Source organism: Vulpes lagopus, chromosome 23, assembly GCF_018345385.1.
Source record: "Vulpes lagopus strain Blue_001 chromosome 23, ASM1834538v1, whole genome shotgun sequence".
Taxonomy (NCBI): domain Eukaryota; kingdom Metazoa; phylum Chordata; class Mammalia; order Carnivora; family Canidae; genus Vulpes; species Vulpes lagopus.
Genome location: NC_054846.1, coordinates 48,452,796 through 48,476,642, shown reverse-complemented (window position 1 = coordinate 48,476,642; position 23,847 = coordinate 48,452,796). Strand labels below are relative to the sequence as shown.

Here is a 23,847-nt window from a genome sequence, read left to right as displayed (position 1 = left end):
CCGGCGCGAGTGCCCACGCAGACCGCAGGGCAAGGAGCGAGCGCTGCCGCCTGAGGTCCCCGGCGGCGTCTCCGCGGCCCGGGGCGCCCGTGATTTGCATACCCATGGTGCACCACGAAAAGGCAGTTTCACGCTGCTTGAGGTCCAGCCCCACGGAGGTTTGTGCAGTGTCGCCGGGCACGCTGCCTGCCAGAAACAATGTGCTCCCCACAAATTCCGGGCGGGGAGCACGAACCCTGCGGACACGGAACAACCATAACTGTGCCGAGCGTTGTCTGGCTCTAGGGGCTTCCGAGCGAAACACGACCACACACTCTGGTTTCTCTTCATATCGCATAAATCTTTCGCCTTTTACTAAAGATTTCCGTGGAGAGGAACAGTTATGAGTTTTTACCCAATTTTTTGAGGCCTCAGCTCACGAGGCTCACCTTTCTTGGTTCGAAAAGCAGAACAACTCGTACGTCGGGAGGTAAGTCGTGGTGCTGTACGTAGTTCAGTAATTTCCGGTCTGCGCTGTTCGGTGCTTTCCTGTGGGTCGCTTCTCTTTAAAATTCTTTTCGCTGTTTGGGTTTCTTGAAGCGGTCGACTGTGGGTCGTTCCAACTTCTTTCTGGTGAGGCGAACAGGAGAGAAGGTAGGAATCTCGTAAGTTGGGGATCCTTGGGTGCTCAGCGTTTTAGCACCTGCCTTCAGCCTACGGCGTGATCCTGGAGACCCAGGATCGAGTCCCACGTCAGGCTCCCTGCATGGAGCCTGCTTCTCCCTCTGCCTGTGTCCCTGCCTGCCTCTCTCTCTCTCTCATATGAATAAATAAAATTTTATATATATATATATATATATATATATATATATATATATATATATATATATATATATATATATAATCTCTTATGGTATGTTCCTGCGTGGCTTGAGATACAGCAGAAAGGGGGTAAACAGTTCGCACCTGCCCTCAGACTCCCCAGTTGTCCCCCAGCAGTTGGATATGACCTCTTCAGTGGCTTACCCCCACCCAGCTCTCCCACTAGCCCTGTTTTCATCCCGAAGATACCAGGTTCCTTACCGTAATAGGGGCTTAATTTACCAGTAGAGCTAAGCACTGAAAAAAAAAAAAAAGGGCAAGTAATATAACTGGGTAGTAATTGACAGTCTCAGTGGTGTGCCCTACACTATGACAGAATGGGTAGGGCTGGCCGCCAAATGTCTCCTCGGATTTTAGGCCTAGCTCTTCCCACCTATCTGCATCTTCTTTGCGAGGGAGATCATTTAAATTTTTTTTTTTTTAACGATTGTATTTATTTGAGAGAGAAAGAAAAAAAAAAAAAAAACAAGCAAGGAGAGCAGCAGGCAAAAGGACAGGGAGAAGCAGACTCCCCACTGAGCAGGGAGCCCTACATGGGGCCCCGATCCCAGGACCAGGGCCCCATGACCTACCTGAGCTGAAGGCAGACGCCTCACTGAGCCACCCAGGTGCCCCTAATTCTTTGGCTTTAAGAAAATGCCATCTTGGGCACCCCGGGTGGCTCAGCGGTTTAGCACTGCTGTCAGCCCAGGCGTGGTCCTGGAGACCCGGGATGGGGTCCCACATCGGCCTCCCTGCATGGAGCCTACTTCTCCCTCTGCCTGTGTCTCTCTCTCTCTCTCTCTCTCTCTGTGTGTGTGTGTCTCTCATGAATAAATAAATAAAATCTTTTATTATTTTTTTTTTTTTTTAATTTATTTATGATAGTCACAGAGAGAGAGAGAGAGAGAGAGAGAGGCAGAGACACAGGCAGAGGGAGAAGCAGGCTCCATGCACCGGGAGCCCGATGTGGGATTCGATCCCGGGTCTCCAGGATCGCGCCCTGGGCCAAAGGCAGGCGCCAAACCGCTGCGCCACCCAGGGATCCCCTAAATAAAATCTTTAAAAAAAAAAAAGTATTGCCTTTTTTTTTAAAGATTTATTTGGGGATCCCTGAGTGGCGCAGCGGTTTGGCGCCTGCCTTTGGCCCAGGGCGCGATCCTGGAGACCCGGGATCGAATCCCACATCGGGCTCCCGGTGCATGGAGCCTGCTTCTCCCTCCGCCTGTGTCTCTGCCTCTCTCTCTCTCTCTCTCTCTCTGTGACTATCATAAATAAATAAAAAAAAAAAAAAAAAAAAAAAAAAAAAAAAAAGATTTATTTGAGCCAGAGAGCCACATGCAAGTGGGGGGAGGGTGGGAGGGCAAGGATCCCAAGCGACTCCCAGCTGAGCGTGGAGCCCCGCACTGTGGGGTCTCTGGACCCACGAGATCATGACCTGAGCCAAAATCACCAGTTGGACGCTTAACCTACTGAGCCACCCAGGTGCCCCAACACAAAAATTGTTTGAATGTAAATCTGATCACACACTCCACTCCTGCATGAACCCCTCCAGATGGCTTCCCAGGACACGGGGTTCAAACCCTTTCTCCTTCAGCCTTACCACCCTGTATGAAGCAGGCCAGCTCCCACCACACCATGATTTATCCTATTAACCTGTTTTATTTTTCTGCAGAATACAAACTATCCCTGAAATTGTTTCCTACATTAACTTGTCTGCTGTATGTTTCTCCTAAAATGTAAGCTCGGCGAGCAAGGACTTTACCTGACTTGTTCTCTGATGGATTCCATGATCCTAAATCAGTGCCTCTCACACAAGCACTTAATATTTGTGGAGCAAGTTAATGAATTTGATTTGTATGTGTGTTTGGATTTCTTTTCTAAACACATATACAAAGATAATCTGAATGGTTCTTAGCACTTTACAAAATCAATCTTCCTAAAAACCCTACTAAGTAAGTAGATTCTGTTATTAGCTCCACTTTAAGGAAATTGAGGCACAGAAAGGTTACAGACTCTCATTCAAGTCACGAAGCTCCAAAATGGTGGAGCTAGGACTCACACCCAGGCATCCTCGCTCCAGAAGAGACATACTCTTAATCACTATACTACTAGTGGGGTTCAGCACATGCTACCCCAAAACACAGTACCTTAGCATATTGAATATATTTTTTAAAGCTTTTATTTATTTATTCATAGACACAGAAAGAGGCAGAGACACAGGCAGAAGGTGAAGCAGGCTCCATGCAGGCAGCCCAAAGCGGGACTTGATCCCAGGTCTCCAGGATCACACCCCAGGCTGCAGGCAGCGCCAAACCACTGCGCCACCAGGGCTTCCCCTGCATATTGAATATTTTTAAGCTATTTGAAAAACCAGGAACTCACCTCCCCATCCTACCCTGACACCCTCCCTTCCCCCCCCCCTTTTTTTTTAAGATTTTATTTATTTTTTCATGAGACACACACACACACACACACACAGAGGCAGAGACACAGGCACAGGGAGAAGCAGGCTCCACACAGGGAGCCTGACGTGGGACTCGATCCTAGGACTCCAGGATCATGCCCTGGGCTAAAGGCAGGCACTAAACCGGTGAGCCACCCAAGCGTCCCTCCAAACTCTTTTTGTTTTTTTGTTTTTTTTTTTCAGATTTTATTTATTCATGAGAGACACAGAGGAGGGGTGGGCAGAAACAGAACCAGGCTCCATACAGGGAACCCAACATAGGACTCGATCCTGGGTCTCCAGGATCAGGCCCTGGGCTGAAGGCGGCGCTAAACCACTGAGCCACCCAGGCTGCCCTCCCTTCTACCTTGAAACAGGTCATAAAACCCCCAAGTGAGCCCTGCCCTCCTATACTGGAGGCACGGAGTCATCCTTATCCAAAGTCAAAAGGACTCCAAGAAGAATCTAAACAAACAGACCTTGCTCAGTTTCCTGCATACCTCATACTCTTAAATTTTTTTAAGAGTTTATTTATTTGAGAGAGGGGGGGAGAACTGAGGGGGAAGGGCAAAAGGAGAGGGAGAGAAAGAAGCCGACTGAACAGGAGCCCAATCAAGGTCTCCATTCTGGGATCATGATCTGAGCCCAAGGCAGATGCTTAACCTACTGAACCACCCAGACGCCCCTACGTCATACCTTAAACCATTATATTCCTCCATGACTCTCCATTCTTATCAAATCTAGCATAAAAGTACTAAGGTTGAACCATTTCTTCTGGTCTTCATTTCCTTATGAAGACTCCCATATCACTAAAACTTATATTGGGGTGCCGGGCTAGCCCAATTGGAGAAGTATGCGACTCTTGACCTCGGGGTTATGAGTCCCACCTTGGGTGTAGAGATTACTGAAATAAATAAATAATAAAGGAAACATCTTAAATAAATTTGTATGCTTTTCTCCTGTTAATCTGTCTTTGTCGGTTTAATTTTCAGACCCAACCAGGAACCCTAAGGTGGGCAAGGAAAATTTCTTCCTCCCCTATGCTACCTTTTCTTTTGGCAAAAGGGATCATGCTTTGATTGGTCTGCACTGAACTTTTTTCAAAGGTCACAGATATCTTTTTATATCACGGTGAGAATATACCAATCAGTCTTCTAAGTTAAACCAGGACATCGTTTATTTTCAATTTTCATTATCCAAACAATGCTGTCATGTGGTACTCTGAGTAACCACATTTTCAGTCATAAGAGATAATGCCAAATGCCTATCTAATTCATGTGCAACATATTTTTGTATAAAATCCCTGAGACAGGGATCCCTGGGTGGCGCAGCGGTTTGGCGCCTGCCTTTGGCCCAGGGCGCGATCCTGGAGACCTGGGATCGAATCCCACATCGGGCTCCCGGTGCGTGGAGCCTGCTTCTCCCTCTGCCTGTGTCTCTGCCTCTCTCTCTCTCTCTCTCTGTATGACTATCATAAGTAAATAAATTTTTAAAAAAAATTTAAAAAAATCCCTGAGACAGATGTTTAACCATATTTTCTTCTAATCAACTGTTCCTCATTTTAGATTGATAGTGTCTTGTTTTACAGCTCTTTTAAACTCTTTATGGAATAAAAGAGCATTTAAATATGGAAATAAAGTCCTCATTGAACATTTACAGAGTACTGATTACATGACAGGGACTGGGGAATAAGAAATGCAGAAAGCACCACTCTAGGCCCAGGGATCTTTCTTCAGGGAGATTCAGACCTTCAGGAAGACAAAATTCATAATGAATTAAAGAGGGAGCATGGGGAGTCTTCAATAATTAAGAGTGAATGCACAGCCAGAGGACTACTGCCTTCAGAACCAGTGATTTTATGCAAAGGTAGTATTTGAGAGATTACCACTAGTAATTCGGAGTGTCCTGAAAGTGAAATAGAGTGTATTTTGTGCTGAGAGGAATGGGGATGTTGAGTGACTTAATAAGGGGAATAGGGCTAACAATCTTAAGTCTGGCTGCAGGGTGGGAAATGGGGCATGACAGGTGCAGAGGCAGTGTGCTGGAGTGAAGGCAGTCAGACTATTATGAGCTTGTTGCATTAATTCTTAACACATGCAGGATTAGGTGAACTAGGAGCACCTAGATGGCTCAGTTAAGTGTCTGACTTTGGCTCAGGTCATGATCTCAGGGTCCTAGGATCGAGCCCCATGTCAGTCTCCATGCTCAGCAGGGAGTCTGTTCCTCCCTCTCCCTCTGCCCCTCTCCCTGTTCATGTGCACTTTCTAATAAATAATCTTAAAAAAAAAAATTGGGTGAACTAAAGCTAAGAAAACGGAACCAACTGGAAAGATCTCGTAGGGGAGGAAAAATAACTTCCCCTCTACTCTCTGAGCTTTGGAAGAGACCCTTGTAATAAGAGATTAACAAGAGAAAAACAAGTTTATTAGTGTGTATATCTCAGTGTACATGGAAGATACCCAGGGAAAAATGAGTGGCTCCCCAAAGCGGTCTGAAATACCTGCTAAAAAAACATCTTAAGCTAAAGAGCAAAGAAAAGTGTAGGGAGGATAGTTATGGGGAAGCTACGAGGAAAAGCACAGTAAACAACAGGAGGTTTGTTAAGCAGATTTCAGTGGGGGCCTTCTCCACTAAAATCCTCCTGTGAGTTCATCATCCTTCTTTTCCTGGCACAAGAATGAGACACCCTTATAAATGGAGATTTCCTTTTTAAATATAAATTTCCCTTACAAAAGGGTAACTTCTACTCTGTTTCCAGAGCTTCCACTGTTTCTCAAAACAACCAGCTTAAAATAATCGTTAGCCCAAAGAGGCATATTTTGGGTTGGTACATTCAGCGACCCTTCAGTCTCTTAGAAGGTGGAAGCTGCAGGAGGCAGCTGTGATGCAGAGGAACAAGGCAAGGCCGAGATGCAGGTTTCTGGCTGGGGCACCCACGTGGATGAGAAACACGATGGGGGCGGAATTGGGGAAGATGAGAAGGCAGCTCGACTTGGACTGAGTGTCGGGGATCTGGAGAGAGCTTCAAGAAGCAGGTCTGGAATAAAGAGGGAGCAGAGCTGAAAACATGTGGGGGTTACGGAAGTAAACGCGCGGGGGGCAGCGCGGCTAGAGCCCCGGGACAGAGCCAGGGTAAGGCGCTGGGAATCGCTGGGCCCCGCCCTGGGCAGACAGCCGTTCTTCCCGCCCCCCGCTCGCAGGGCATGCTGGGGGCGGAAGCCCCCTCTGAGCGCCAGGCATGTTGGGAGCTGTAGTTTGGGACAGGCCCAGAATTCCCCGCGAATCGCGGCCTTCGGTCACTTAAGGGGCAGATCCAGAAAGCCGTGGTGCTCCCGGGGCAGGGTCCCCCTCCGGCGGCGGCACGGGGCGCCCCGGGTCGCATCCCCTCTCCGCAGAGCGTGGCACTTCCACGCCTCCACGATCTGCTCCACCTGCAGGGGAAGGCCGGTCACCGCGGAGTCGGTGGGACACCCTCGCCCGCCCACCCTGGCCCGCGGCATCCCCCGCGTCCGCACCGGGATGAGCGGCTCCCGCTGGTTCTGCTCCTCCAGGGCGCTCAGCTCCGCCGGGGCCAGTAAGGCCAGTCTCAGCTCCCGCACCACCGGGGCCGCCACCTCGGCCACAGGCCGCTCCAGCACGGCCTGCGAACGCCAGCCCTAAGCCCGGACGGGCGGGGTACCTGGCTCCTGCGCCCCAGCCTCCTCCCGCAGCCCCAGGGCGGGGTCCCCTTCGCCCCGCTCACCGCGCCGACGCGCGCCCAGCTCCGGGCGGCCAGGACCAGCTCGGCCTCGTCCACGCAGAGCCTGTCGCTGCGCAGCAGGGGCAGCAAGGCGGGCGCCGACAGCTCCAAGAAGCCGCGGGTCCGGAGCGCCTCCTGTGGGTCCATGAATGGGTCAGGGGGGAGTCAAGTGAGGTGTGCGGGTTTGGGGTGATGAAGATGGGGAGCGATACCCGGCTGTGGGCCTCTATGAAGGCTACGCAACGCTCCTGCAGGGCTCCCAGGCCAAAGGTCACGGCAACCTGGGAACAGAAGGAAGGGCGGCAGGTTGGAGGCAGGAAGGCCATGTGGCCCGGGCCTCCACGCCGAGGCCCACCTACAAGCCCGTCCAGCAACACCTACCTGCAAGGCCTCACAGACCATTTCCACATCCATCACCTTCACCACAAACTCCAGGCACAGCTGGAAACAAATGAAAGTGGGTTATGTGGAGGCGTCTCTGTTCCAAGACCCTGGCCTCACCCCAGAAGCAGTGAGTTTAACAGCCAGGGGAGGCGAGGAATCACCAGGGGCTGAGACCTGGCAAGCCTGAAGGGATTAGAGGCTAGCAGCAGTCTACCTTCTAGCACATTCCCCAATAATCAAACTAGATGCAAGTCTTGTGAAAATCCACTCTCCTTTTCTCTGAGGACATTTGTCTTCTTCCACCTGTTCCCCTCCTACTCAGAGACCTTTTGGTTGTAAGCCAGAAACTTGAATTTCATCATGACCTGTCCCTTTCACCCTCACACCCAGAAAAATGCTGGGTCATTCCAGTTATACTTCTCACGCACTGCTCTCTTGAGTTTCCACTGCTACTCATCCCTAGCGCACTGGGGAGCCCTTCCCATCTCTCCCAGTCACCTCACCCATTACCTCCAAACCCTCACTCCCTTACCTGAAACCTCCAGTGAACCCATGCCCTCTGGGTAAAAAAAAAAAAAAAAAAAAACAAATTCTTGAAGGTCCTTTGTGATCTAGCCCTGGCTTCCCTTTCCGATCTCCTCTGTCTCTCCTCCTCTCAAACTCTTGGTCCGGCCACACTAAATGGCTCCCTAGCTCCTTTTGTGCCTCAGTGACCAGAATGCCACCTTTCCACTCCCCCCTCCGAGCAAACTCCGACCTGTTCTACTTGATCTAACACAAGTTTCCTCCTCCCAGGAAGCTTCCCTCCTTTTCTCCCTGATGGCTGAGACCCTTGGTAGAGTCTCAGCACCACATACCTTCCTCTACCACCCTTCTTAGGCCCCCGGGTTAAGAGTTTCCGTGTGTCTCTCTGAAGGACAAGGATCAAGGCTGACTTACCCTGGAATCTACTGCACTGGCCCTAAATACCCCACGTGCCCCTACTGCGCACACACACAGCACGCACACATCCTCTTGCACACAGGCACATATAACGTGCCTATTTACACAGAGATATCCATACTTGTGTGTTGGTACACGTTCCTCTGCAGGCCACAGTGTGTGTGAGGCAGGGTGTGAACTGAGCCCATGGGAGGAAAGCGAAGCGAGACCCGGGCCTGCCATATAAACCCACCGCTCGCAGTTCCTCCAGCCCATATTCCACAGCCGCGGTCAGCACCTCCAGCACCTGCAGAGTGGGTGGTTGGGGGAGTGGGAGTTTCCCTGCCCCTCCCCCTGCCCCCCAGGCCCCCAGCCCCATGCCCGATGGGCTCACAGAGTGGCGGTGCAGCCTGACACTGTTGGTGTACAGGAACTCCAGCACTGCCAGGAAGGCCTCAGCTGGCACGGTGCTTAGCACCACAGGGCTAGGCATCCCGGGGCCCAGCTTTGGGCCAAGAAGTCCTCGGAAGAAGTTGCATCTACAGGCCAACAAGCACCGGTGGGCAAACACCTCCTGCCGCTCTTGACCGACCACAAAGCAAACATCACTGTGGGAAAGGGGAGAGAACCAGGGAAGAAGAGGCCAGCATCTTGGGTACAACCTCTGGGCTTCACCTCTGCCCACCCTGGGCCTTCATTTCCTTATCCGTCCTAAGGGCCAGGTCTTCATCTTCTAGCCAAAGGCCTGGGATACACGTTTCTGGATTCTAGTCCCAGCTCCACCGGATGGCCCCTTGGGCAAGTGACTTTATACCTTTGAATCTCAAATTTCTCATCCATGGAATGAGATCTTAATCCCAAACCCGGGGATCCCTGGGTGGCGCAGCGGTTTAGCGCCTGCCTTTGGCCCAGGGCGCGATCCTGGAGACCCGGGATCGAATCCCACGTCGGGCTACCGGTGCATGGAGCCTGCTTCTCCCTCTGCCTATGTCTCTGCCTCTCTCTCTCTCTCTCTCTCTCTGACTATCATAAATAAATAAAAATTTAAAAAAAAATTTAATCCCAAACCCTCAGTCTTAGAGGAGGTGGCTACACTTGATCACTGAGGGGGCGCCAAGGCTGATGCAACATTGATCCTACCTACCCCCCTCCACCCTAGCCTGCTCTTGAGGCAAAGGAGGCTCTTCTTGGCTCCTCCTCCATAGACTGCAAACTCAGCCTTTCTCAGCCTCCTCCACGCAGGAGGGGGTGGGGAGCTGGGGCACAGAGTGCACTGGCTGCAGACAGACATGGCAGCGATACACCATCATGAGACCAGACCACATTTTCCATCTTCACAATCACTTCCTGCCCCAGCCTCTGGGCCTCCCAACAGCATAGGGGGTAGGAGGCAGGAAATGAAGCTTGAGCTTCTGGAGCCTCCTAGTCCCTGGTCCAAGGCCAGGGGTTCCCACTACTCAGACCAGACTGTAATCCCCAAAGCAGTAGGGTTACAGGAGTCACCAGCCCTTGAGGAGGAGGCGAGCTTCCAGGGAGGGGGGACAGAGAGGTACACTAGAACTAGAATTCTGACCAGCCCTGCTCCCCATCTTCTATCCCTTGTTGCAGACACCACCAGCATCCTGGGCAGTGAGCTCTAGGCAGCACCCTACGTCCTGTCTGAGGCTCTGGCTCACTCAGTCCCTTGAGCTTTGTTCCTCTTGTGAATCCCCAGTTCTCAGAACAGGGTCATCTGCTCCTCTGCCTCCCAGGGAGGGATTCAAGTTACATCCCATCTCTCAGGATCCAGGGGGCAAAGGGCTCTTCTCTGCCAGGAGCTCAAAAGCCAAAAAAGGAAGGCCTTTGCCTGAAGTCACACAGCTGCTCTGGGCTGCAGCCCCCCCCCCCCCACCTCCCACCTCTGGTTCTCAGGACATCAAGGATGCTGAGTGACCTGTAGCCGTTCTCCACACTTGACTTCCCCAGACTGAGTGCACCAGGGAGGATTGTCTTCCCCACCGCTTGTGTACCCAAGGCTTCCTCGGGGGTCATGGGGCCCAGCAGAGCCAGTTAGGGAAACCCCACAGACAGCCCACCCCCTCACCTGTATTGGGGATTGTTGAGCAGGCTTCGGAGTGCTGTGGAAAAGGATGCAGCCTCCCCTTGCACAACCAGTCCTGGGGTCTCCATGGGGTGGGGTGTGGGGAGTAAGCAAGTAGAACAATAGCCTAGGAGGCCTGTTGTCTGTTGGTCTAGGGAGGTGGTAGGTGGGAAGGAGCAGGAGGCCTGGCCAGGCCCAGCAGCTGGTGTGAGACTAGAAAGGCCTGAGAGGGAGGGGCAGGAGCTGGGAAAGCCTGTTTCCTGAGAAGCTAAAGTTTAGGGATGGGGCAGGAGAGGCCCAGCTTCCCTAAGAAGGCATCAGAGGCCAGTGGAAGAGGCCAGAGGCTGAGCTAGGGGATGGGGACCCAGGGAGGGGGCCTAGAGAGGCTGAGGGTGGAGCAGACTGGACTGGGGAGGAGAGCCTGGCAGCGGATGAGGCCCCAGCTGGGAGCCTGCCCAGGCAGCAGTGGGTGGGAAGCCTGTGGGTTTCCACGGAAACTGGAGCCCAGCTTGAGAGGCCCCACCCATCTCCCACAGGCCCCGGGTAAACTTCAGGCCTCAGAGGGGTGGGAAGCTGAGTGGAGGGTCTTAGCACCCAAGCCCCTGCCTGTCTGGGGTTCAAACTCCCTGCCCCTCTCCCCTCCCCCCACTTGCACACAGGGTCAGGATCAGATTAGCCAGGCTTGGGGAACCCCTCTCAACAGGGAACTTCCTCACCCCCATGGAGTTTTCAGAGCCCAGACTGGCTCATCTGGGAGGGGGGCAGTCCTGTGCCTTCCAGAGGGAGGTCAGGTGAGGAGCTGTCAGCCCTGACAGAGGCGTCATGGCCTGTGGCATCCCTAAAATGCAATTTGTCATCCCTAAAATGCAACCCCGGCTAGAGGGTGGCGTCCTGGGGACAAAAGGTGTGGCCAGCTAGGGACAAGCCCTAGGGCACTTGGGTCATCAGGGGTCAGGAGGCCAGGCCCTGGTTCCCTGCCAAGTCCAGTCACCACTCTTGCACCACCATTGCGTCAGGTTGGCTCCGATCAGCAAGGCTGCCGGCCTCCCCTCCCCCTGCACACAGCCCTGAGCTGAGGAAGTCATCCAAACCCCACCCCAGCTCTGCACAGGGAGCGGAAATGTCTGTCCCAGTTGAGGCTGATGGGGAGACGAAAGAGCCATGACGTTCTCCTTCCTGTGGGCCCAGATCCTGATTCCCCAGCAGCCATCCCTGAAGGCTCAAGCTCTCCCCATATCCCAGGCTTCTGCAACTTGCTCACAACTGAAGAGCCAGACTTCCCAAGGAGAGAAATGGACAGCAGCTCAAGAGCCCCGGGAGCCACGCTCTATATCTGCACCCCCCCCACCCCCGGCAGTGGTATGCCCTGGGTTCTGGGCCCTGGTGATCCTCTTCCCTGAGGACTCAGGTACCCCACACTAGGCACGCGTACAGTAGGAACACTTCCAGGTTAATCCAGAGCCGGGACTGGAAGGAGAGAACCAAACAGGAGTGCCTGCCGGGTAACCCAGGGCAACTTCCCAACACAAGAGGCCATTACCCTCCTGCCTGCCGGTCAGGTCAGCTGGGCAGGCAAGGCTGTGGAGCTAGGAGTTTGGAAGCCAAAATCAGCCGGTGACTCAGGGGCCTGCGGGAGTTTCAGAAGTTTCGGAGAAGAGGGCATTCATCCCAGAACTGATTCTGGAGGTAGGGCCAGAGGCCAAATGCAGAGGAAGGAAGGCACTTCCTGAGTCACCTGCCTCCAGCTTCAGCCAGTTGTGGGGGCGAGTTTTGTGTCAGCCACCCCAGAAGTAGGTAGGGCTGGAAGACAGTCGGATTCAAAACCTATGGGGCTAGAAGGATCTGCGGGGTTGAAGGAGATAGGGTCTCTGTGACTCCTTTTGGTGAGGCCCACTGTCTAGACTGGGGCAAAGGTCGGATTCATTCTCCTCCTTCCCTCCTCTGCTGGTGAAGTCCGGGGGAAGGGAGACTAGGAGGTGTACTTAGAGCTACCTCCACCGTGCCCAGGGAGAAGTGAAGCTCAGGGGGGCAGGGGCTAGCCCAAGATGATAGTCTGAGCAGCACCCCTTATGTCCCTGACAGCCCTTAACCCCTTTAAGCGCCTAGGAATCCACGCAGCCCTGGACTATTTGATTCACCTGCCCCCAGAACACAGGTAAGAAGGGGTTGGGGGGGGGGGGGGCGCCTGGGTGGCTTAGCGGTTTGGCGCCTGCCTTCAGCCCAGGGCGTGATCCTGGAGACCCAGGATTGAGTCCCACGTCAGGCTCCCTGCATGGAGCCTGCTTCTCTCTCTCTCTCTGCCTGCGTCTCTGCCTCTCTCTCTAATTAATAAATAAAATCTTAAAAAAAAAAAAAAAAAAAAGGAGGGGTTAGGGGATAAAAACCCTTATCGCTGAGTGAAAGACTGGATGGAGTAGAAAGATGGCCAGTTTAGGCCATCCTGCCAAGTGTGGGTCTTCCAGCCGACAGGTCCATGGCTGGCAGGTCCGTGCCCCCCAGCCGCCAGGAGGAGGATACTCCCAAAGATCCCGGCCCGAAACTACCAGCAGCGAGGCCGGCAGGCCACCTGCCCAGTATCGATGAGGCCCGCCTGGCAGGCCTGGGCCCGTCCTCCCGCCGGGGCTCTGTGCTGGGCCCAGCCTCGTCCTTCTCACGTCGCAACTCCCTGGCAGGACCAGGCGCGGGTCCCGGAGGCCGGCGACCATCTCTGGGCCCAGTGCCTCCCCTAGGCTCGAGGGTTAGCTTCTCGGGGTTGCCCCTGGCCCCCCTGCGTCGAGCGGCACCCTCCTACCGCACGGAGCCCGCGCCCGGGGAGCGCTGGGAGGCCGCTCCGGTACAGCGCTCGCTGGAGGCCGCGCTGGCGGCGCGGCTGCGCAGCACGTGCTACTCGGGCGCGGAGGCGGGGCCGCTGACCCGGGAGCTGTGCGAGCTGCTGCGAGTGCGCCTGCGCGAGCTCTGTCCCCCGCGCTACAAGCTGGTGTGCGGCGTGGTGCTGGGGCCGCGCGCCGGCCAGGGCGTGAACGTGGCCAGCCGCGCGCTCTGGGACGCCGAGAGCGATGGGCTGGCCTCCGCCACCTTCACCAACGCCTCACTCTTCGCCGTGGCCATGGTCCACGGGCTCTACTGCGAGTGAGGATGCCTCCAAGTTCTGCAAAAAACGGTTTATTATCCCAGGAGGAGGCCCTCCCCGGGGCTCAATCCCAATAAATAAATGTCTGTCAATAAATAAAAGTGGTCCATAAATAACGCCCCCTGGCTGGGGACTAAGGCTCAGGCTTTTCTTGGAGAAGGGGTAGGAGGCTGCTAGGATGGGCAGACTCCGACCCCAGTAAAGCTGGTCCCTGATTCCCTGGGGGATTCGGCCCAGAGCCCCCAGTGAGGCACCAAAGGGACAGGGCCAGAGCCGTACAGGCACAGGCCTTGGACCTGAGGCTTTAGGCCACGGCCTGCTCTGCAGGGTAGGGCCTAGGCTGGGCAGCGGTCCCGGAGCAGACGTAGAGCATAGCGGAGCCGCTGCCGCAAGTCTGGGGAGCAGCCCAGCTGCCGAAGGTGGGAAGCGAGGTAAGTACAAGCACTGCGATTGCGAGCCACAAAAGTCACAAGGAGGGGCTCCCAGCCACTGAGGACCAGCTTGGTGTGGTCTCCGTAGAAGTTCACCTATGCGCAGAAGGATGGCACTGATCAGGGCCTGGGGCAAGCTTCGGCCCCAGCACCACCCCTTCGGGCCCTCCCGGAATCCGCGGTTCTCACCTGGACGGTGCCGTCACTAAACAGCATGAGGAGCGCCTGATCAGTCTTGACCCACTGCAGCAGGAGTGGAGGGAGGGGCACCTCCACCTCTTCCACGCTGGGCAGGTCTCCACCCTGGGAGCGGGAGCAGGTCACTTGCTGATGTGAGTCAGCCCCCTCCAAGTGTCCCTTAGAGGCTCAGCCTCTAGCTCTGAGCCCTCCACCCCTCCCGCAAGGGGAACAGGAAGGGATCGGGAGGTGTCAATCCTCAGTGTGTCCCACTCCAATCCACACACCTTCATGAGACGCTGCTCCATGTAGGAGGCAAAATACCGGAGGACACCCAGCTGAGGCTGCAGGGCCGGAGGCACAGCACCCACAGAGAAAGAGAAGTGCTTTGTGCTGGTGGGGTTGTAGTGCACGGTCCTGGAGGAGAGGAGACAAAAGGTCAGAAGGAGCCCTGCACCAATGCCCGTCCCCAGGAGACCCCAGGACACCCAAGGGCAGGAGCGCACACGTGCTGGTCACGACAGCCTGGGTTCAAGGCACTCCATAACAGCACTTACTTTCTGTTGGCTGAAAGGGCCATGTGTGTGCCATTGTTGAAAAGCACAGCCACACGGCGGCTGGACAGTTGATAACCAAAGCCAAATTTGTTGGAGTAGTCAACCCACTTGCTGACCCATACCAGAGGCTCTGGCTGTGCAAGGGGAGCTGGGTTCTGTTCCGCTGTCATGGAAGAGGAACGAGTGAGGAGCTGTTCCCGACCTTTCAGCCAAAGAACTCCCAACCACCATTCACCCATACAGGACCCCAACCTTACCTGGGGGCATGAAGGCCAGGCAGTTTCTCAGAGCGCAGAGGGCCGACTCCACCACTGTGGCCACAGTCAGACCTTCTTCAAACCCTGAAGAGAACAGAACACGTGGAATTGGGCAGTGGTTCACCAGGATACAGGCCATGTCTCTGACACGTCTTCCCTCTGGTCCCTGGGCTTAGCCCCAACAACCCTAGCACCTCTCAAACTCCCAGCTGCTCACCATCTCCGCTGCTCGCCAGTGTCCCACGGGGTGAGCTGTCTTCAGGTGCTGTCTCTGCCAGGCTGAGCGGGGCTGGACCAGAAGCTGCTGGAGCCTGGAGGGATGCGCAGGGGAAGGGAGTGAGATAGGCCCCCAAATCCAAATCCTCGAGAGAGTCCACGGCCCTGCCTTGCCCTGGCAGCCGGGGCACCCCAGGTCAGCCCCGCCTGGCTAATGAGACACAGCCAATTAGGATTCCACGAGGCTAGATGCTTCACTAGCTTCTTTTATCCCAGGCTTCCCACAGCAGCTAGGGTGAGAGTGAGTCAGGGCACACTACCCATGTGAGTAGCTCACCTCGGGTCTGGCGTCTTGATGGCCAATGGACGTCCGAGTGAGGCCACTCACCAAACAGGAGACCTCGTCCCGCTCCTCAGGACAGTTTTTACCTGGGTGGGGGAAGGTACAGCCCTCATGTTCTGCCCATCCCCCCGGGCTTTCTGCAGGGATACAGATGGGCACATGCTCTCCCAGGGGTTCAAAGGCACTCATATTCTCACCCCCACAATATATGTAACACTGTACCCGCTGTACCTGCCACTCTGTACCCGGACAGAGTGGAAACCATGGACATTCCAGACTTACTCTTCTTCTTCCTGCCAAATAGGCTCTTGGTAACTTTGACAAACAGAATCCTAGCTGGGTTAAGGGGTGTCAGGTCTGGGACTGTCACGCAGCTGCTGACAGGGAGCCGGTCGGGGGTGTAGCCCTAAGGAGGAAAGGCATGTGAGCAAAGAAGGGAGGCCCCAGGACTCCTGTCACCTCCCCTCATTGAATCCCCTGGGAATATGCAGCCTTGACTTAGATGTCTGGGGAGCCACAGACCTTGGTAAAGAAGTCGTGGCGCAGGATCTGGTCAATTGAGGGGCGGTCTTGGGGCGAACCTCGAAGGATGGCAGCCAGGAGCTGCCGGGCAGGCAGTGAGAGGCTGGCGGGCAGTGTGTAGTGAACTTGTTTGATGCAGCGATACGTCTCCTTCAGGTCAACTGTCTCAAAGGGGGGATTCCCACACAGCAGTGTGTACCTGCAGGGCAGAGACAAGGGGGGCAGGAGTAAAGCGGAAGGTACACCCCATCCATGCACCCGCTGGTGCAGTAGATGACCCGGGACTCACATGACACAGCCCAGGGACCACACGTCTGACTCGGGGCCGTGACCCTGTCTCTGCAGCACTTCTGGGGCCACATAGTTGGGGGTGCCACAGATGGTTCTGAAAAGGGATAGGGAGGAAGACAGAAGTTTCAGACCCAGCCTGGCTAGCCCTCCCCTTCCCTGCCCCCTCTGCTGAGTCCAGACAAAGCAGCTGCCTGTCACCAGAGGCAAGAGAACTCCTGTTTGTCCTGGGACAATGGATGCTGGGGATGGCAGCTGAGTCCCCGCCCACCCGCCTGGCCCAGCTGCTCACACAGGCAGAGGCCTCGACCCCCACCCCAGCCCCCTCCTCCACGGTTAGCAAAGGGTCCCTCACGGATCCTTTCCTCAGTCCCCCACTCCCGTCTGTCAGACACCCACACAGGCTGTCACCTCCTATGCTCTGTGCCACACACAAACCAACACCAGCTGTCATATTCCCCCCAAAACACACATCCGCCACACATGCTATCTGTTGCCGCTCGCACCTAGGCATCATGGCCACAGCAGAGTGTTCTTATCCAGGGTGGCATGTCGTGCCATTCCCACACTCAGTCTGTCTCACACACACTGCTAATGTCACCTTCCCCCATCTACACATTGGATCCTTACAGCCCCATCTGTCTCAGGGACTCAAATACCGGAAGGCCCCTCAGCCTTTCCAGCAGTCCTAGGGACTCGGGCTGCCGCCTCCACCCCCCAACCCCTCCCAAACGACCCATCATCCCTTTCCCATCTATCACACACACACAGACATCAGGCAGTCATCGTGCCTCCCACATACATACTCATTGTCACACACGTCATCTGTGTCACACAGACTGTGGTCACCCCTCTCCTCAAACACTCACTTCTTCCTATGTTCCGGGGGTTCCATCCGGGTTGCCAGCCCAAAGTCCCCCATCTTCAGTTCCATATTCTCAGTGATAAAAAAATTTCCTGAATGGGGGCAGAGAGGTGTGTCAGAATCCTTTCTCTCTGCCTCCCCAGACCCCACTCGTGCTGGCCCAGGAGTCTCACCCAGCTTGAGATCTCGATGCAGGATGCCCCGCTGGTGCAAGTACTTGAGTCCGGAAAGGATCTGACGCAGGTAGTAGCGTACCTCTGGCTCCAACAGAGTGTGCCGGGCCTTCCAGATGTGGGCCAAGGACTGCAGAGAGCCACTGCTTCAGCCCCTGATCCACCCTCTGACCCTCCCTCCATTCGTGCTCACAGAGGAGACGACAGGGCTCCAGCTCCGGGTCTTAAGGCCCCCCTTTCCCTAGCCCCCTCTCCTAGTCATCGCTCACCTTTCGGCTGCAGAGCTCCAGGAAGATGTATATGTTGTCCGCATCCTCAAAGTGGTGGGAGAAACGCACGATGTGGCGGTGCTGCAGGCCGCGGTGCAGCTCAATCTCGTTTAGGATCTGCAATGGGGGCGCCGGGTGGTCATCCCTCAAGGGCTCCCTGACCGCTGTCCCCACCCCACCCCTGGTCCGCTGGGCCTGGGCCCACCTTCTCGCGCTGATGCGGCTTGGTGATGCGGCTCTGCGAGATGACTTTGACCGCGTAGGCGCTGCCGCTCTCTGTGTCAGTGGCCTCATAGCAGCGGGCAAAGCCCCCCTACGGGGAGGGGGCATCAGGCGGAGCGCTCCAGGACAGCCACGTCCGGCCCGCAGACGTCCCCTCGATGAGGACAAGCGTCCCCGCGCCGAGGACAAGCGTCCCCGCGTCCCCGCGCCGCGGACAAGCGCCCCGGCCCCACCCGGCGCCGTCCAGGAGGCCAGCAGGAGCCCCCCCGCTGCCCCCAGGGCACCCCGCCCCGCAGCTCACCTTGCCCAACAGGCGGCCTTTGAAGTAGGTGCGGCCGCTGCGCGGGTCGGTGATGAGGCGCCCCGGGTCCGCCGCCGGTGGCCCCGCCAGCACGTCCAGCGCGGGGCCCGGCCCGGGGCTCCCAGGCGGCCCGGGCCCGGCAGGGGGCGCGGGCGGGGCGGCCGCACGCGGGAAGGGGCGCGGGGACTGGCAGCCGGCGGCGGGCTCCATGCAGGCGGCGCGTCGCAGCGCGGGCCCGGCTCGTTTCGGTTCCGCCGGGCCGCGGCCTCGCGTGGCGTTGCCGGGCTCTGCTACTCTGCGCTCGCGCCGGGGGGAGCCCGGCGTTTTTATCAATGAACGCCTGTCCCCTCCCCGGCGCCCGTCACCGAGAGCCCGCCCCCTCCCGGGCGGCGAGTCCGCCGGAGGCCACGCCCGCGGGCCTTGCGTCACCGCGAGGCCCCGCCCCCGCCCCGCCTGCTGCCCGCCCTGCCTGCTGCCCGCCCAGCCTGCTGCCCGCGCCTTAAGGACGCCGCCCAGCCGCCGGGAGCCTTGCGGGCCGGCCCTTCCTTCGAAGCCCTGTCCCTGCGCCCCGGTGACCGAGAGGCCCGCTTAGGGGAGTTCCTTTCTGTCCCCATCTTTCGGGGCTAGTTCTGAAGTCCGAGTGGGGCTGGCTATCTGGAGAGCTCCCCCAAGCAGCCAGACGGACTAGCGATGCTGGCGGGAAGGGAGAGGCCGGGGCCGGGGCGGGGAAAGGGGGGCCGCTCGCCTTCTCCAGGGGGCGTCACCAACACTCCCCTTTAAGTGCGCGAGACCTCCTGTGGGTCCCAAGCCCTCGACCAGCGCCCCCTGGCCCAGCCCGATACCACCCCCTTTTAGGGCTTGGGAAGAATTGCACACTCCTGAGCCTGGCTTGCGACCGGGAAGGGAGGGGGGAAGGAAGGGCGAGGCCGCCACGCTGAGTTTTGGGGTCAAACAGCCCAGCATTCAAGGTTTTTTACCATGTGCCATGCCACATCCTCTGCTACCCTCCTCCACATTCTTGAGAATTAGCTCTCAGGTTCTGGCGGGGTCCCCTATTCCCTTTGCCTGGAAACACCTACTGCCTTAAATCAGCCGTCAGAAAGCCAGAAAGCGAAGACGGATTTGGGATCTTCCCAAATCTAGTGACAGACAATTGCGCAGGTGGTCCTGGAGCCAGGTGGACCTCTAGACCCCCCAGTTCATGCCCGCCCTTCCCAGGGCCAGAAACGCAGAGAGGTAGGGTCTTAACCCCTCCAGAGTATTTGTCCCAGTTATCACAGGCCTCCCCCTGGCCTTGTCCTTTTCACCTCTCTGCCCTCACTCTGTCCCATTCAATTATTAAGCCATTCAGGCTCGGAGGTTAATGGGGAGTACCTGCTAAGTGCCAAGCACCGGCTGAACAAGGCTCCTCAGGGTGGCAGCCCTCGTTTAATTCATGCTTTTAGATGGAAACAAACAATAGACAAGTATAGGAGCAAGGTCATCGCAGGCTTTGAAAAGGCTATGAAGGAAGTGGACAGAAGAGGAACCAAAAAGCTTGCTTTAGAAAGAGTAGCCAGGAGAGTCAACAAATATTTATTAGAACCTAATTCCTAGGGGTATCTAGGTGGCTCAGTGAGTTAAGTGTCTGCCTTCGGCTCAGGTCAGGATCCCAGGGTCCTGGGATGAGCCATGCATCAGGCTCCCTGCTCAGTGGGGGAGTTCGCTGCTTCTTCTCCCTCTGTTCCTCCCCTCTTCTTAGGTGTTCTCTCTCTCTCTCAAGTAAAGGAATAAAATCTTAAAAAAACAAACTAACTAATTCCTGTCAGTTTTATCTTCTAAAAGATAAACATCTCTACAAAGTACCCACTTCCCTCCATCTTCCCCTCACAGCCTAATGTGAGTTGCAGTCGCCCTGGTTGGGATTATGGATCACTGCCACTGTATCTTGCTGCCCTCCCTGCCTTCACAGTCATCTCCATTGCATCCTACCTCCATGTTGACTGCCCACTCAACCCCTCATCAGGCCATCTAACCTTGCCCTTCAGGGCCACTGATGGGAGAAACCAAACAGCCTGAAATGGGGATAATGACTAATAGCTCAGATGAATGAGGAGGAGTGGGGTGCTTAAGTGCTATAGTCAGGAGTTTGGTTTTATCAGACAAGTCAACAATTTTCCAGTGGGGAGATGGTAGTTGTGAGGCCAGAAAGGAAGCTCTCCAGGCAAAATGGGGCTGAAGCATGTGTAATATGAAAAAGCATATTTGGGGGCACCTGGGTGGCTCAGTGGTTGAGCATCTGCCTTTGGCTCAGGTCATGATTCTGGGGTCCTGGGATCAAGTCCTACATCAGCCTCCCCTTGGGGAGCCTGCTTCTTCTTTTGCCTGTGTCTCTGCCTCTCCGTGTTTCTCATGAGTAAATAAATAAAATCTTAAAAAGGGCAGCCCAGGTGGCTCAGCGGTTTAATGCCGCCTTCAGTCCAGGGTGTGATCCTGGAGACCTGGGACGAGTACGTCAGGCTTCTGCATGGAGCCTGCTTCTCCCTCTGCCTGTGTTTCTGTCTCTCTCTGTCTCTGTCTCTGTCTCTCATAAATAAATAAAATCTTTAAATTTTTTTTTAAAAAAATAAAATCTTAAAAAAAAAAAAGGCACATTTGTGTTGCAATTTGATATTTGGAAAATAAAACAAAATTTATATTAGCCTTTGTATTAGTTCGGTAGGGCTGCCATAACAAAATTCTATGCACTAGGTGGCTAAAACAACAGAAATTTATTTTCTAATAGTTCTGAAGGCTGGAAGTCCAAGCTCAAGGTATTGATTGGTAAGGCTGATTCTGTCAAAAAGAAAACCACAGGGCTGCCTGGGCGGCTCAGTCAGTTAGGCGGCTGCCTTCGGCTCAGGCTTGATCTTGGGGCTTTAGGATCAAGTCCCCAAGTCTGATTCCCTGCTCCTCCTTCTCCCTTTGTGCTCTCTCTCACTCTCGCTCTCGCTCTTGCTCTTGCTGTCTCTCAAGTAAATTGTGGAGGCTGAGAAAAATTAAGGCCATCCCACCTAAAGTTTAGCATTAGCACAAGTACAGCTATCTTAGGTCCCTGTGAATAAGAGCTGAACTTTAAGGGGAAAAACTGCAGAATGTCCTCAATGTCCTCGGCAGGTAATCCCATATCAGAAAGACAACAGAGCTCAGAATTGCCCTCGGCAGAGAATCCCATATCAGAAAGACAACAGAGCCCACGCCGGTGGTAGAAAGTCCCATCTTAGAATTCTTCCATCCCTTCTGGAAATCCCCTAGACCAGCCTATAAAAAACCCAGCTGTAATCTACTTCGGGGTCCAAGTCCCTGCTCCGCTGTGTCGGGTATACTAGGACCCAAGCTCGAGCTTGTAAATAAACCCTCGTGTGTTTGCATTGGTGTCGGCTCCTCAGTGGTTCCTCGGATTCGCAATCTTGGGCACAACATAAATAAGTAAAATCTTTTAAAAAGAGAGAGGAAGAAAGAAAGAAAGAGATAGAAAGAAAGAAGAAAGAAAGAAAACCACAGACCTTAAATGGCGTTCCTTGGGCCAGGCCAAGTCACCAAGCCAGGGCTTAATACCTGACCTAAGTGCAGTTTCCACCTCCCCCAGAAATATAAATCCTAACCTGTCAGGAATTTTCTGATAGGTGCCAGTAAGTCTTTCACATAAGCCTTCCTGTCCCCCAAAGAAAGATGAGGTGATCTGCATGATAAGATCTCTGCTCTTCCTCCTAAGGGAAAGCGACTTTACCTAAAACAATCCTTTCTTTTATTTTGCTTCTAACTTTCCTGCCCCAAGCTCCTTCTTATGAAAACTTCCATTTTGTACAAACTCCGCAGGAGGGCCTCAACTGGCTAGATGAGAGGCTGCCTGACTCATGACTCATTTAATAAAGCCAATTAGGTCTTCAAATTTACTTAGTTGAATTGTTCTTTTTAAGATTTTGTTTATTTTAGGGGCACCTGGGTGGCTCAGTCATTTAAGTGTCTGCCTGGTATCCAGGCCCCCATTGGGCTCCCCGCTCAACTGGGAGCCTGCTTCTCTCTCTTGCTGCTCCCCTGCTTGTGATCTCAGTCTCTCTCTCTCTCTGTAAAATAAATTTTAGGGCAGCCCCGATGCCCCAAACGGTTTGGCGCTGCCTTCAGCCTGGGGTATGATCCTGGAGATCCAGGATCGAGTCCCGCATCGGGCTCCCTGCATGGAGCCTGCTTCTCCCTCTGCCTGTGTCTCTGCCTCTCTCTCTCTCTCTCTCTCTCTGTGTGTGTCTCTCATGAATAAATAAATAAAATCTTAAAAAAAATAAAAAAATAAAAAAATCTTAGAGAGCACTTCAGTAGGAGCAGGGGAGGGGGCTCAATCACCAAATTTGACCTTGAGACCATAACCCAAACCAAAATCAAGAGTCAGAGGCTCAACTAACTGAGCCACCCAGGTGCCCCTGAATGTTTTTAACCATATCTTTTGAGGTCTCTCTCTTGATTTGTAGATGATGGTCTTCTCCCTTTGATTTCATGTGATCTTTTTTTTTTTTAACTTAAGTATAATGGACATATTATATTAGTTTCAGGTATACAACATATGGATTCGACAATTCTACACATTACTCAGTGCTCACCACCGTAAATGTAGTCACCATGTGTCACCATACAACATTGTTGTAATATTGACTACATTCCCTATGTTGTACTATTAATCTCCATCTGTGTGACTGATTTATTTTATAACTGGAAATTTGTACCTCTTAATCCCCCTTTATCTACATGACCTTTTTCTCTGTGTGTCCTAATCTCTTCTTCACTTAAAAACAACAGTTGAGGGACTCCCTGGGTGGCTCAGTGGTTTGGCAACTGCCTTTGCCTCAGGGTGTGATTCTGGAGTCCTGGGATCAAGTCCCACGTCAGGCTCCCTGCATGTAGTCTGCTTCTTCCTCTGCCTGTGTCTCTGCCTCTCTCTCTCTCTGTGTCTCTCATGAATAAATAAATAAAATCTTAAAAAAAAAAAAAAAGCACCAGTTGAATCAGATTAGGGCCCACCTGACAGCCTCATTTTAACTCACCTCTTTAGAGGTTTAATCTCCAAATATAGTCACATTCTAAGGTACTAGGGGCTAGGGCTTTGTACGAGTCAAAACTTTACCTCCACCCATCTTAGGTCTTCAGATGAAACTCTTAAACAAAAACATTAACAAAAGAAAAACAGACATAAGCTTATTAACATGTACAATTTATGCATGGAAGAATGGGAGATACCCAAGGAAAAATGAGTAACTCATTTAGCTTAGAATTCATGCTTAAATACTATCTTAATAGGGAATGGGGAAGGGAAATATAGGCCTCTTAGGAAACATAAATGATTTCCATAAAAAATGAATGGACCCTTATTAGAATGGATGGGAGATATGATAATTTGTGACCAAGTTTGTCTGGATGTGATATAGATTTCTAGTTTCCTCTCCATTGATAGGAGAAGAAATTCCTAGGAAAGGGATTTATGCCCATCAAGTCCTTTTAGAGATCTGTCTTTAAGCAAATAAGAGGAATTCAGGGGCAGCCCGGGTGGCTCAGCGGTTTAGCACCGCCTTTGGCCCAGGGCGTGATCCTGGGGTCCTGGAATCGAGTCCCACGTGGGGCTCCCGGTGCATGGAGCCTGCTTCTCCCTCTGCCTGTGTCTCTGCTCCTCTCTCTCTCT

General features: G+C 54.0%; 3 protein-coding genes and 1 non-coding gene across 29 annotated transcripts; 2 read left to right on the top strand and 2 right to left on the bottom strand.

Annotated features, from left to right (window-relative positions):
• Positions 1–310: 310 nt before the first annotated feature.
• LOC121481725 lies at positions 311–425 on the top strand. The gene has a single exon (XR_005985383.1). It is a non-coding gene; the product is annotated as a U5 spliceosomal RNA (small nuclear RNA).
• BTBD19 (BTB domain containing 19) lies at positions 354–11,112 on the bottom strand. Of its 16 annotated transcripts, XM_041738995.1 has the most exons (8): positions 10,414–11,112; positions 8,725–8,938; positions 8,584–8,637; positions 7,407–7,466; positions 7,238–7,306; positions 7,029–7,160; positions 6,802–6,927; positions 6,182–6,717 (listed from the first exon to the last, which is right to left on the bottom strand). In XM_041738995.1, the coding sequence occupies exons 1-8, from the start codon at positions 10,497–10,499 to the stop codon at positions 6,583–6,585; spliced, it is 876 nt and encodes a 291-aa protein (XP_041594929.1). In that variant the 5' UTR covers positions 10,500–11,112; the 3' UTR covers positions 6,182–6,582. The 16 variants fall into 16 exon arrangements, with proteins under 16 accessions (XP_041594924.1, XP_041594930.1, XP_041594920.1 ...); XM_041738986.1 differs by having other exon boundaries at positions 4,740–6,323; positions 8,473–8,938; XM_041738987.1 differs by having other exon boundaries at positions 8,473–8,938.
• Positions 11,113–11,114: 2 nt separating this feature from the next.
• On the top strand, positions 11,115–13,656 carry DYNLT4 (dynein light chain Tctex-type 4). 11 transcript variants are annotated; one of them, XM_041739008.1, is made up of 3 exons: positions 11,115–11,769; positions 12,510–12,565; positions 12,873–13,656. In XM_041739008.1, exon 3 carries the CDS (start codon positions 12,884–12,886, stop codon positions 13,541–13,543), a length of 660 nt encoding a protein of 219 aa, XP_041594942.1. In that variant the 5' UTR covers positions 11,115–11,769; positions 12,510–12,565; positions 12,873–12,883; the 3' UTR covers positions 13,544–13,656. The 11 variants fall into 11 exon arrangements, with proteins under 11 accessions (XP_041594942.1, XP_041594941.1, XP_041594939.1 ...); XM_041739007.1 differs by having other exon boundaries at positions 11,115–11,818; XM_041739005.1 differs by having other exon boundaries at positions 11,115–11,818; positions 12,493–12,565.
• On the bottom strand, positions 13,557–19,820 carry PLK3 (polo like kinase 3). The gene is made up of 15 exons (XM_041738980.1): positions 18,162–19,820; positions 17,844–17,951; positions 17,639–17,755; positions 17,370–17,499; positions 17,201–17,288; positions 16,333–16,428; positions 16,044–16,242; positions 15,804–15,927; positions 15,516–15,607; positions 15,180–15,273; positions 14,963–15,046; positions 14,706–14,868; positions 14,436–14,565; positions 14,161–14,274; positions 13,557–14,067 (listed from the first exon to the last, which is right to left on the bottom strand). Exons 1-15 carry the CDS (start codon positions 18,369–18,371, stop codon positions 13,876–13,878), a joined length of 1,941 nt encoding a protein of 646 aa, XP_041594914.1. The 5' UTR covers positions 18,372–19,820; the 3' UTR covers positions 13,557–13,875.
• Between the last annotated feature and the right edge of the window lie 4,027 nt (positions 19,821–23,847).